Below are 13,287 nucleotides of genomic sequence, written 5' to 3'. Positions count from 1 at the left end.
CGTGATTTACCGTTTGGATGTTAGTGTAAATGTTCATCATTTTTCTGTGTTCAAATCGAACACGTTCCGAGAACGAGAGCACACACTTGAGTCCGAAATCACTGTGCGTGTGTGTGGCGAACGGTGATAATAAAGTATATGTTTGCTCTTTACAGGAGTAAATAAAAGACTTCAAATTAAATGTGTAGTGGAGGGCAGCTTCATTCTGCACCACGCTACATTAAACACAACATAAATCATATCTGAGGATTCTTTACAGAGTTTAAAACATGACTGGAGGAACTCAAAAATAAATAAAATAACAAGTCACAGGCCTGGTGTTGTTTTATCTGAAACTTCTCTTGGTTTTCTGGATCTTGTGTTGACTCCACAGTTCCTCTTAACTGCCATTTCTGCATGTCAGACAATGGAAATTGTGAGCTTTCTTTTTAACCCCACCCCCTAACGTAAATGTCCAGCCACCGGGGCAAAAAACTTCTCTGGCAGATACCCTGTAGCTTCATTTTCAGATCATCAGTCGGTTGCTGAGAGGAGCTCATAGTTGTTGAGTGTCAGCTGATAATTCATAAGGAAAATTCATGTCACCTCAAAAATCAACTAAACATAGCATTAGTCCAGAGGTAACTTCAGTACACCACTGTACAGTTTAGACCGTGGAGAAGTGAAGCAATTTCTCAAAGATGAAATCAGATTCAAAGCCAAAGAGTAACATGTACTTGACCTCATTGAGGATGCTCTCCAGTGTGGGGGGTGTGTCCACTTGGGGAATATCAAACTCCTTATCATCGATCTGAGAAGTAAAATGAAAACAGAAAGTTAGAAATCAGAATTTATTCTCATTGTCATATCCGACACTCCTCCCTGCCTCCTGCAGACAGCAGGTCTTTTAACATTAACAAAGAAACCTTCAGGTTTGGGCAGATGTAAAAATAGTTTCATATTAAACCAAACACTGGACCAGAAAGGTGTACAGAATTACACCACTAAGCGTCGCACTTGGCTCAGCAGACCCTCCTGAGTGGAACATAATGAGACCTAATGAGACTGAGAGTCCATTGTTGAGAGTAGGAACTAGAGCTTCCACAGTTAACTGAAAAATTATCAAACCAACATTTAAAACGTCTCATGACTTTATCCTTCTCATGTCGGTTCATTCAGTTCATAATGTACTCAATGCTGCGTTCATGATCTGTCCCCTTAATAAAATACTAGTTGGTGTTCGCCCATGTGTCTCTGCCCTGTCCAACTAATATTAGTCTGTGTTGACACAAAGTGAAGCTGGTGATGTGGATGAGACGAGCACACTGAGCCTGAACCTGAGCACCTTAAACCTAAAAGAGGACATGTCTGTTGTTTGGACAGTTTGTCAAAAAGCAGAAAATCTGTTTCAAAGACCAAAGGCAACACCACCAATAACATCACACAATCGCGATCACACTTTTTTTCGTTTGTAGGAGAAGCAAGATATTATTTTCAATGTTTTAGGGAAACAGCTTTTTATTTTGAAACTTTACACACTTTTTAACTTTTTCTCAAGATGATTTCATGTCAAGTAATGTGTGGTTTGATTTCAACAGTTCCAAATGTAAAAAGTAAGAAGCCAGAAATAGTTCATCCGTGTTCCCTTCAATTATTTACAGGTAACACCTTCATTAGAAAATATCTAAACTTTAATAATTCTGCTGTGTCTCTGCTGTGTCTCAGTCTTGTCTCTGCTGTTTCAGCTTTGTCTCTATTGTGTCTAAGCTTTGATTCAGTTGTGTACCAGCTGTGCCTCAGCTTTCTCTGCTGTGTCTCAGCTTTGTCTTAGCTGTGTCTCTGTTTTGTCTCAGTCATGTCTCAAAACGTGTCTCAGCTTTGTCTTAGCTGTGTCGCAGTCATGTCTCATCATGTCTCAATTGTGTCTCTGCTGTGTATCAGTACTGACTACAGTCCACAGTAGGTAACATTCATATACAGTATTTGGACTAAATTACCCACAAAGCATAACTAATCTTCCTTGCGAACTCTGACATCCAGGTCAACAAGAATGGAAGAGACCTCCTGCAGCTGTCAAAGCCTGGGTCTGTACATTGTAAACTGTAGGTTGCAAGGGGATTCTTCAGGAAGACATACTTTTTTCTCATCTCTTGGCAACAGCACAGTTGATTACATAGATCTAAAGCCTTTCTCTCTCAGTGCATTCATAGTTAAACAATTGACCCCTCTATCTGACCACAGCCAGATTGCCGTGTTTATGAACAGGACAGAAACTAACAACACCACACCTCTACAGCCCAATAAGCTGTATCACATTAGGAAATTATACAGATGGGCCGAAAACAGCACAGAAGAGGTCCAGAAGGCAATAAGCACCCCCAAAATCCAAACACTATTAGACCCCTTTCTGGACATCACATACACTCAGAGCAAAGAAGCCATTAATGATGCAGATAGACACGTCAAGCACATTATCATGCAGACTACAAAAAAAATCCAATAGAAACAATCCAAAAATAAATTTAGAAAGCCCAAATATGATAATTGGTTATATATATGGTTAATATAAAGAAATTAGGAAGAAAAGTTTAGTAGATTATCCAATCAAAAACAGAGATCCCGGAAGCGTCTTCTTTACTGTGACACACTTGAAAAATACAAACATACACACAATCAAAAAAGCACAGTACACACACACAAACAACTTACATTAATTGAGGAATCCATAAATACCACTGTTTTGGGGAAAATATGAATAATATTAAGAAATCCAAATTTGAAAATAGATTTGAGACATATGGGTTGATCATTTCGAAACACTGTATGAAAAATTACCAAACAACTCAGAATCAAATCCAAATCCAAATAATAGAAAAATTAAATGAACTCAAACTGGCAATAAAAGAAAATCATAATCCCCTAGACCCCCCAGTACTGAGCAGGAACTGAGAGAAAAATTCTCAGCCCTAAAACCCAAAAAAGCCAGCAGGCTTCTTGATCATCATGGTTGAGTTGCTGAAATATTGGCCATCCTGAAACTATTCAATTTGATTCTGGGAGTAGGTTACTTCCCCGACATCTGAAATCACGGTCTCATCACACCAATTTTCAAAAGATAAATTTGACCCAAATAATTAGAGGTATCTGTGTAAACAGTAATCTGGGGAAGGTTCTTTGTAGCATTATAAATTCAAGACTCATAAACTTCCTTACTAAACACAATGTCTTGGATTGGATTCATACCAAAACGCCACACTTCAGATCATATCTACACCCTACACGCCTTAATCAACAAACACATCCACCAAGACAATAATAAAATATTTGCTTGTTTCATAGATTTCTTTTGATTCTATTTGGTACAATGGTCTCTTTATAAAGGGGTAAAACATATGATGTTATTAAATCAATGTACACAAACAACAAGTGTGTGATAAAAATTTGCAACTGAAGGACAAAATTCTTCATTCAGAGACATGGAGTGAGAGAAGGCCGCTGTTTGAGTCCAACTCTATCCAACATCTATATCAATGAACTGGCCACTGTCCTAGAGATCAATAGTACCCAGTCTTACTCTACATGACACTGACATCAAACTCCTGTTCTATGTAGATGATCTGGTTCTGCTGTCTCTCACTGAACAGGGGCTACAGCAGAACCTGGACCTGCTGGAACAGGACCGCCGTATCTGGGCCCTGGCAGTAAACATAAAAAATACTAAAACTTTGATATTTCAAATAAAATCCAGATCTCAGGGGAAATACATGTCATTGAATCTGGCTCAAATTATTTTAATCATCATACTCCCTACACTCACTCCTCTTTTTTTCGTTTGTAGGAGAAGCAAAGATATTATTTTCAATGTTTTAGGGAAACAGCTTTCAAGATCTGCAGGGGATACAAGAGTCAAGGGAGGTTTTTAGTAACTAATAAATTTCTTGAGAAATTGTGTACTTCACTCCTCACGTTTCAATCTGTAAGAAGGGCGTTACTTTCAGTTTCATTCATGTCGTAGAGACTTATCCTGACACTAACCTCAGTCACTGCAGGTGTCTTTTAAAGCTTTTTAAAGCTGTCATGACTGGCCAAAATAACCTCACACTGATGGTTTCAAACCCAAATTTGTCCCCACAACCATAGCAAGACATGTATACACACATGTACATGCCCTAACAGAAGTTGCTCTGCAATAAAGCTTTACCGCTATATCCCCATATAGACAATAGCTTCTAATATTTAACTTTTATGACCTACCTTGCCTCTTACCTTTTTGAGATTCTTATTTTAAAGTGTCTGTGCTTCTGTGTTTGGCAGTATAAATTGCATAAGGTTTTGTACAACAGAGCCAATAATTCCCTTTTACCATGTTGAGACTTTTATTTTGAAGGTTAATCCAATGGGTGGAGATGGTATTTGTGCGTTTCTGTCAATATATGTGTGTGTGTGTGTGTGTGTGTGTGTGTGTGTGTGTGTGTGTGTTTGTTTTTATGTAGTGGTAGAGCTGTCCAACAGAAACTCCAGTAAGTTCTTTTTATCTGGTTGAGATTCTTATTTTGAAGGCAAATATCAAAAAAGTAAGATAGTATTATGTGTGTGTCTGTCAAAATGCTTGTGTATATTGTTGTTTGTGGCAGTAAAGCTGTCTACCATAGAGCCTCCAAAAAGCTTGTGCTAGTTACCAGGTTGAGTCGTGGTGATAGAGTTTATGTGTCTTCTAACCTTCAAACAGCCCTTTCAAGTTGTCACGACTGGCCAAAATTGTCTCACAGTAATGGTTTTTAACCAAATTTGTCCTCAAAATTATAGAAAGACATGCACACACATGCAAAGAACCACACATCAACACGCACACACACAAGTACATGCAAATACACCATGTTGATTTATCTTAGAGTTGCTCTCATACCCAATGTAAAAGTCTAAGAATCAATAAGTTTAATTAGCCAGTCAGAATCAGCTTTGCCCATTTCTGCCCAGTAACACCTGCTCCTGAATTTGTATTGCACTCGATGGAAGAGGTGGAGGGTACCATCAACTCCTCAAAAACTGTAGAAGATATCAGAATGAGAGCAAAACTGGGTGACACAGGACAAAAAATCTCTACATTTTTCATATAAAAATTGTTAATGAAGGTTGAAAATTGCAGGATTTAGAATTGTCTGACTTTTTTGAGGAAAATGTTCAGGGATGGCAGTTAGACTGCACAGTTAGCTCCAGTTAGCGAGTGGAGCTGTGCCTAAAGACAGCAGACATCGTTGAATATGTTATAAATATCACAATCATCTACACTGAAGTTACAACAACATCAAACCAAGCAAGGGAGAAAGAGGGAGAGAATGAGAAGCTAGTGCTAACTGCTAAGCTAGGGTAACTAGCAGATCTGAACAGCATGTAAACAACTGCTGAATAAGTGAAAGTCACTAAAAGAAGCAGACAGCTCTGGGTGCTGGAGCAGAACAGCAGGTAGTTAGACACTGTGATGAAGAAAACAGCAACATTAACTGTGTTCAGATAGAGCAGCAATAAACTCTACCAGTAACAGAAACTGACTTTAGATAGGACACCAAACTGACATCAGCACGTCACCATGTAACCACGTGAACGTCCTCACTACTATAAGTGAAAAGACAAAAGTAAAAGTAAATCACTGTGTAAAAATGTTCTCAGATAAAACAAGAAAGTAAGTCAGTTAAAATGTTTCTGAGTAAAGGTGTTAATGCGTAACGCATTATGGTGGTGTTACTGCTTATGGGGATGGAGGGGTCAAACATGTTATAGGGTGATAATAATAATATATGATAAAAATATAAAATTAAAGGACATCTTTAGGCTACCAGATATATCAGTTCCTAGGTGAGAACAGCAACGAAATCAACAAGTTAATTGTAGTTAAGATTGCTGTCTTAATCTATTTATAATTTTTTACAGTTTAATCTTCAAATATCAAGTCAAATAAAAAAATGATTGATTGGGCACACAGCACCATGTCCATTCCAAAATACAATGTAACCTCTTATTGCGTCATGTGTGCGTGAAATAGTCCGTCAAATGTTTGTTTGAGGCGAGGTAATTTATGACCTGTCCTTTGGAAATAAATACACGGAACTCACATTTGTGGGTATATGGCATTTCATCCATCCCGGACTCAAAGCGATGCTGCACTCGTCTGGGAGTGTGGCTGGTAAATCTGCATCGATGCAGACTAGGTGTTGGAGGGCTTTATAACCCACTCCCACTTAAGGGTCATTAGCTGGAACGACACTCAATGTGGCAGACCCTTCACACGCACGCGCAAACTGAGTGAGAGTGGGTAGGGGGAGTGTTTAGGGGCCGGGTTGGAATTAGGTCACTGTCTGAGGCACAGAGCCAACACTTCCTGTTCACCGAGCTGCATGATGAATACTGGATCACGTGACAGAGTCCAGACTCTGAAGTGGTGTGATGTAAAACATAAGGCTCAACCTCAAACAGGAAGCTCTAGTGGGTCCAGCTGAAGCCAGAATCCATCAGGCTGTTTTACACTTTAATAACATGTTGTTTTCCTCACAACGACCAGCTTCGATGATCACACATTAACGTTATTACGTGTTTCCTTTGGTAGCTGAGGAAAGTTTCAGTAAGATCAGGCTCTGGAGCAGTGCGTCTGTGTGCTTAGCCACATCTCACGGTGTATCAACGGTGGGAAAACAATAGTCAAATCTCCACATTAGAACACATTTGAAAAAGTAGATTCTCTCACCACGTCTACCTCCATCAGGTTGAGTTGGGAGGAGGCAGAGAGCAGGCTGCGGGCGTCCGGAGACTCCGACATGACTGGGTCTGCCCGGACTGAGAAGATCGTCTGTGTCCGTTTGTGGCAGGAACCAGTTAATCACAGCTTCCGTTTGAATTTCAGAGTAAAGTTTCTAAATATACTTAAGCGGGCTGAGAACCGACATTAAGTTAATGTATTATGTTGATGACGGCACGATGATCATAATAGTAAAGAAAAAAAACTCGTGACAGTCCCTGAAACATGACAAAATGTACCGTTTCACGCTACATTCAGTGATATTATAATCTGTTCATTTCAAACACTGTTGTTTGTCATCACTAAAACTAATGTACAACCATACATCTCTCTGCACTCTGGGTTTACTACTGGGTTGAGCACATGCTTTAATAAAACTGTGTCAAAACCATCTCAGGAACTGGATGATTAAAGTTCACATCCCAGCAGACCACAGGAAAACATGTGAGGAAGAGAGTTGGGTTCAGACATACATTCTGCGGCAGCTGGGGAGAGTCAGTTCCATCTGAAGCATCACTTCGGGTAAATGAGGTGAATAATATTGGTCTGGTGCCTAACCCTAACCCAAGTTAGATGGATGGTGATCTCAAAGCACTTAACAACATAAAATATGACAAAGACAAAAGTTGTTCCTCCACTGATTTTTCCTAATTATTAATTCACACACCTCTACATCATCCCCATGTTTCTCTTTTTGGTTCCACTTTTGGCAAATACCAACAAACTAACCTGCTGTGCCCCTTGAGTGATATTGAAAATATGTCAACACAAAAGAAACAACGTTCCTTTTCATCAGAACAGTGCAAACCACACTTTCTGTGACAGTAACACAAACTGCGTTTAAACACCCTAAGATCTTAAGTTAAGTGAATGTGGATGACAATAAGCGAAGTTGTGATTACATCAGTACTGAATTTACTGTCTTGGGGTTATCTCTCCCCCAAGTTTTAAATGGGAACGGCTGACAGACACACCCTGCACTGGTGAGGTACTGGCTCAGAGACAGACATCACAGAAAGGAGTAGAAAATTATTTATATAAATATTTATATTTATATTTTTAGTTCTACAAGTCGATGTTTCATTACATTGTCTTCTTCAGGATAAAGTCAGCAGACCCCAACTCAGGTACAGGTGGGACAGGTATTACACAGTTCAGTACAGTGTAATTAATGAATGAGGGACAGTATTTCATGGCAGCCATTACAATCCAGTTCTTCCCCTGCTTCGATTTGAGATCAGTCTTGATGTGTTGTACTGTTCTGTCTTTGGTCTTCAGTCTGGTCCCAGACTTTTTATACTGTGACTCTAAGCTGTGGTTTTAACAGCTGAAACAATTACTACATTAATAGTCAACTGATAGTAAAGGAATCATCAACTGTTTTGATAGCTGATTAATTATTTTTAGTAATTTTCTCTATCTGTATAACCAAACACTCATTGGCATCTCTTCAGGAGAACTATCATTATTATTATTAACATTGCTGTCATTATTATTATTATTATTATTATTATTATTATAGTAATAATTACAATGACAGCAAGGTAAGTTGTTTTCCTAATTGATGAGAATATTTTAGACCTCTTTGGTAAAAATCTGTTATTTTCTAAGTGACACTAAAAACGTGGGAGCCAGTTTAATTCATGTTAGACAGAATCTTTCCTGTAAATATGACATTTATTTTAAAATGTGTCATTTCAACACAGATGTCCATGAAGTCGGTTTGTAGAAGAGCATGAGTCTGTCATGTTTATGTGTGTTTGACCAAAGACGTATGTGTGAGTCTGTTGGAAAAACAAGGGGTGAAGATAGGAGTTAAAGAGGAAAGGAGACAAGGACACCAACGCACAGTGTTGGGTCGCGGCAGGCTGTATTCCTTCGACTCCGTTCACCTCCATTCACACAGTAAATAAAAGCATGGAGGCTCCGACTCTCGGGATCTAACACCGAGCAGCGGGGGGTAAAGACACTGCCGCATGCGCTCTTCCTTCCACCAAAAACACGCAGAAAGGAAGTGGGGACGCTCTGCCTCTTTGATTTAACTGATTTTGGGGAGGAAGGAAGACTGTGGTTCGCGTCGGGAGCGGGGCAGCCCGCCGTGCCGAGCATGAAGCGGACGGCTGTAGTGGCCAGGCACAATGGCCTCGTCTCTCCGCTGGGGAACAACAACTCTGGAGCTTCGAGCATCGTCTCGCCGCCCCAGCCGAGAGCCACTAGCATCTCCGCTTCTGCCGACGGTGGTGCCGGCGGCGGGGTGGACGGCCTGCTGGATTTCTCCAAAGGCCCCGTCGTCAAAACCGAACTGGTCTGCAAATGGATTGACCGAATTTCACCGAGACATAGGCTGGGGCGGACGGCGACATCCGTCTGCGACCAAACTTTCAGCTCCATGCACGAGCTGGTGGACCACGTCACCACCGAGCATGTAGCAGCGGGGCTCGAGACCCTCAGTCATGTCTGCATGTGGGACGAGTGCATGCGCGGCGGGAAGGCGTTCAAAGCCAAATACAAACTCATCAACCACATTCGCGTGCACACCGGGGAAAAGCCTTTTTCATGTGCATTTCCCAACTGCGGCAAGATGTTCGCACGCTCCGAGAACCTCAAGATTCACACACGCACGCACACTGGTATGGTTTCATGATTGTCTGAACACATACACACACACACACACACACACACACACACACACACACAGAGCTTAACACGGTCACTGTAGTCTTTAACTCATGTCAGCCACCAAGACAGCATTTCCTGACACTGAAAATAAAGAGGTTCACACAGACTGTCCCCAGTCTGCAAGGAATCCCCTCCATGTTTACGTCGGCCTGGTTCAGCTCCAGTTCACTCCGTCCTTCACTGCTCCCTTGTTTCCTAGAAAGATCGCGGCTGTGAGCTGCAGGAGTCATGTAAGGTGACAGGAAGCAGCAGATAGCAGCTGGAGAGTCAGAATGAACGTGTTGAACACAGCAGACACACGTGGTTATTGATTATTTTATAAATATAGAGTTTACAGAAATTAAATTGTTTTAACCCATAATCAGATAATGAGCAGTTTAAACTAACCGTTTTATCAGCGAGACCCAGTATTCAGACAGTCTTTACTAAGGGTAAATAATAATAAATCATAACTAATGACTTTATTAATGGTTAATAAACATTTTTCTAATTGTTTATAAATCAGTTATAGGATATTTATAAGAACATCTCTTGTGTTGCCAGGTTGGTTAACAATTATTGCTTTACATTATCTATTATTTAGTGTGAGAACCGAGATGATACTCAGAATGGTCTCTGATCAGGCTCAGTGTTAACCTCTCACTGAAATCCATTCATTAACAACTGAAGACTTCATTATCTTAAGACCCAACCAATCTAATGTCAGTTGACATACTCACACCTGGACAGGTGGTTTATCACAAAGTGAGAAATCAGTTGAACTAGAAATCCAACTGAAAAGATAAAGCATATGTAATCATGGAGGAGGATGAGTATCAGATGAGTCAGGGGCAGAACTACCTGGTTGATCTCACAAGGTCACAAGGACCACAAATAAACCATAAAGGGACAGTGCTTAAATATAGTCAGTAATTGCACAATAATGACACACATACATATATACACATATGTGACAAATAGAAAGGCAAACTTTGAACAATGAGTTTAGGAATGTGACAACTGTTTCCATCCTCAGGTCACAGGGGTCACTGATGGTTTGATCAGGATGAAGATGATGTGATATGAATCATGTTCACAATCACATGATCTCAGTCCAGTTGAACTATGGTAGATTTGAAAGTTACATGTTTGACAGAACTCTCCTCCACCACCATCATCAAAACACTAATGAGGGTATATGTTTATGAAGAATGGTGTTCATCCTCCAGTAGAGTTCAGAGACTTGGAGCAGTGAAGCTGCTCTGGAGGAAGAACACCTGACTGAGACTCTTTATGATGGTTTGTCCTTTAATCAGTCACCAAATCCCCCTTAGGGTCCCATGACTTTTAACTTACTCTGTCTGAGAGTGAGTTCTTTTTGATAATATTTCTATTATGTATTTAAACACAAAAGACATAAAACAACTTCCAATATACAAACAAAGCAGAGTGACCACAAAAAACTAATCCACTTTAGATCCAAGGTACAACACTCATATTGCGTATACACACAGACATATATGTGGGAAATAAACATTTTCTTATGGTTTATAATAATAATATAATATCTAATAATATAAAAAATATACATTATACACATGTAATCCTCCATCGTCCACTTTCAGACATCAGAGAAACATTTCATATCACCTGTTACAGTGACATTATAGAAATTACATTTAAAATAACATTTTATGTTCAGAAATAAAACAGAAACAGATATGGACCAGTTTTAACCTAAATAAAAAAATAATACTTCTACTTCCTACAAGGTAAATCATTGTATTTATGTTTAAACATCCCCCAGTGATTCAACAGGAGAAGGTTCCCAGTATAATTTCTTCATAAACACTCAGTGTTGTTTTTTGAGATGTCTGTTATCAGGGAATAAATAACTGTTATTCACAAATTAAACTCTTCTTAGATTAAGATCTGACTGGTCTGAAGAAAAAACTATGCCACAGGAACATTTACCTGAACACAGCCCCTCATACAGTAAACCTTCTGACAGTTTAGGTCAGATTACAGATGTGTACATATATTGGTTGTGGAGAAGAAAGTAAATCATAGAGCACATTTACAGAATGTGCCCTATAATTTAAAACAACAAGTCCTTCACAGTGAGATTAAATTATGGGATTATCACTAACAAGCAGCAGTTAGGGCCCATTCATGACTTTTATTATAGTGAGTGCTGTGTGTGTGTTGCAGGTGAGAAGCCGTTCCAGTGTGAGTTCTGCGAGCGACGCTTTGCCAACAGCAGTGACCGGAAGAAGCACTCACAGGTCCACACGGCCTCAAAGCCCTATGACTGCAAGGCCCTGGGCTGCACCAAGTCCTACACCCACCCCAGCTCCCTGCGCAAACATATGAAGGTTCACATCAAGTCGTCACCTACCTCTGAACCCCAGGACTCATACGACTCCATCCCTCATCAACTCCAACAACCTCACCTGGCACTCCTTGAGCCCCTTGACCTGAAAATGAACCGCCTCTCTCCTTCACTTGCCGACAAAAACACTAATTTTCCACTTCTGTCTAACCATGAGTTGGACATCAGCTCTGCGAGCGATGTAGACCACAAGCTGCTGCTGCGGAGCTCATCTCCGATGGCGATGCCTCTAGATCTGTCTCTGTCAGGCCTGAAGAGTCAGCTGGCCCAGAAGCAGCAGAGCAGCAGGACCCCTCGGAGGAGTCAGCGTTCAGTCAACCCAGCCTTACCTCAGTTGTCTAACATTAAAGAGTGGTATGTCTGTACCAGGACTACAGCACCACACTTCCCTCTACTTCACCCAGACCACATTAAATCAGAACCTAGTGATGATGAGGAGTACGTCACGTAGGATGGAGGGCTTGGTGAAACTGGAGGTGAACAACAGACCTCATACATTATCAGACCAGGTCAGGTCAGACAATGCTCTGTGGAATCATAGTTCGAGCAGTTGTATGATTCAACATCAGTGGTCCCTCTGAGATGGGGCTCAGACGGAGGGCTACTTCACTTGTCACCATCTGTGGACCAAAAACAACAGCTCACATGATGCATCAGAGGAATTTCATTTCTGTTGAACTAAACAAAAAACTGCCAGTTATCTGATCAGTGTTAGCGCACTAACCTGAGCTAACAGAAGGGATAACTTTGTACAGATGGACCAGTGAATGTTGGTGACTGCTCTCCTGTAAAGATGAAGAGGTGTGCATATGATTACAGTTTATCTGAGAGCTCCTCCTAAATGAAGCAATTTCAAGGGCTAAACTGACACTGAAGGAAGGTGGTTGCTGAGCTCACAGTAATATTGTACACATGGTAACAGAGCAGTGAGTGTGTGCCTGTTAAGGCCTCAGTATCATGACTGGAATCAGCTGATTGTGCTGTCGGAGGGTTTCAGGTGTTTGGTGCAGACTGAGGCCTTCACTAATGAACCCTGGTAGGGACTTGTTGATGTGACCACAGTCTAATCCAACAGAGCAGTCAGCTATGGGACTGATCATCAAGTGTCTCCTTAACCTCTTCAACTCTATGGACCTGTCAGTAAGTTAACCGTGAATGTTTACACTCCATTTAACCTTTAGTTCAGACCCCAGGTTTCCACAATGACCTCTGTCATACACAGATTCATTTAACATCGAATGTGTATTAAATGATCCACAAACCAATCAATGAATCAATGAATCAGTCCAATGTGTCGTGTGAGAAGTTTGTGTGTGTCTGTGCTAAAATGGTTAACTAGTGACTCGTACAATATCCAGCCACTAGTAGTTCATTTCAACCTAGACGTGAACGTGGGACATGATGAACCCAACCTGAAAAAGATTAACGTACAGAGATACCTGATTTAAATTACTGTGTTATCACCTTG

The 13,287-nt window shown here is 40.6% G+C and overlaps 2 protein-coding genes across 3 annotated transcripts in view; one reads left to right on the top strand and one right to left on the bottom strand.

Annotated features, from left to right (window-relative positions):
• The window catches only part of vps8 (VPS8 subunit of CORVET complex), an 81,609-nt gene extending 74,765 nt beyond the window's left edge, over positions 1-6,844 (bottom strand). For both annotated transcript variants that reach the window (XM_023430538.2, XM_087169684.1), the window contains exons 1-2: positions 6,719-6,844; positions 722-790 (exon numbers count right to left, since the gene is read on the bottom strand). In XM_023430538.2, the coding sequence (XP_023286306.1) occupies positions 722-790; positions 6,719-6,790 (141 nt within the window). In that variant the 5' untranslated portion in view covers positions 6,791-6,844. The remainder of the gene's footprint in view (positions 1-721; positions 791-6,718) is intronic.
• Positions 6,845-8,523: 1,679 nt separating this feature from the next.
• On the top strand, positions 8,524-13,084 carry zic2b (zic family member 2 (odd-paired homolog, Drosophila) b). Its single transcript, XM_023430548.2, has 2 exons — positions 8,524-9,399; positions 11,639-13,084. The coding sequence occupies exons 1-2, from the start codon at positions 8,877-8,879 to the stop codon at positions 12,268-12,270; spliced, it is 1,155 nt and encodes a 384-aa protein (XP_023286316.1). The 5' UTR covers positions 8,524-8,876; the 3' UTR covers positions 12,271-13,084.
• The last annotated feature ends 203 nt before the right edge of the window (positions 13,085-13,287 follow it).

This window comes from Seriola lalandi, unplaced genomic scaffold, assembly GCF_002814215.2.
Source record: "Seriola lalandi dorsalis isolate HSWRI2012SDOR001 ecotype SW California unplaced genomic scaffold, Sedor1 jcf7180002054907, whole genome shotgun sequence".
Classification (NCBI taxonomy): Eukaryota; Metazoa; Chordata; class Actinopteri; order Carangiformes; family Carangidae; genus Seriola; species Seriola lalandi.
This window is presented reverse-complemented; position numbering and strand designations above follow the sequence as displayed.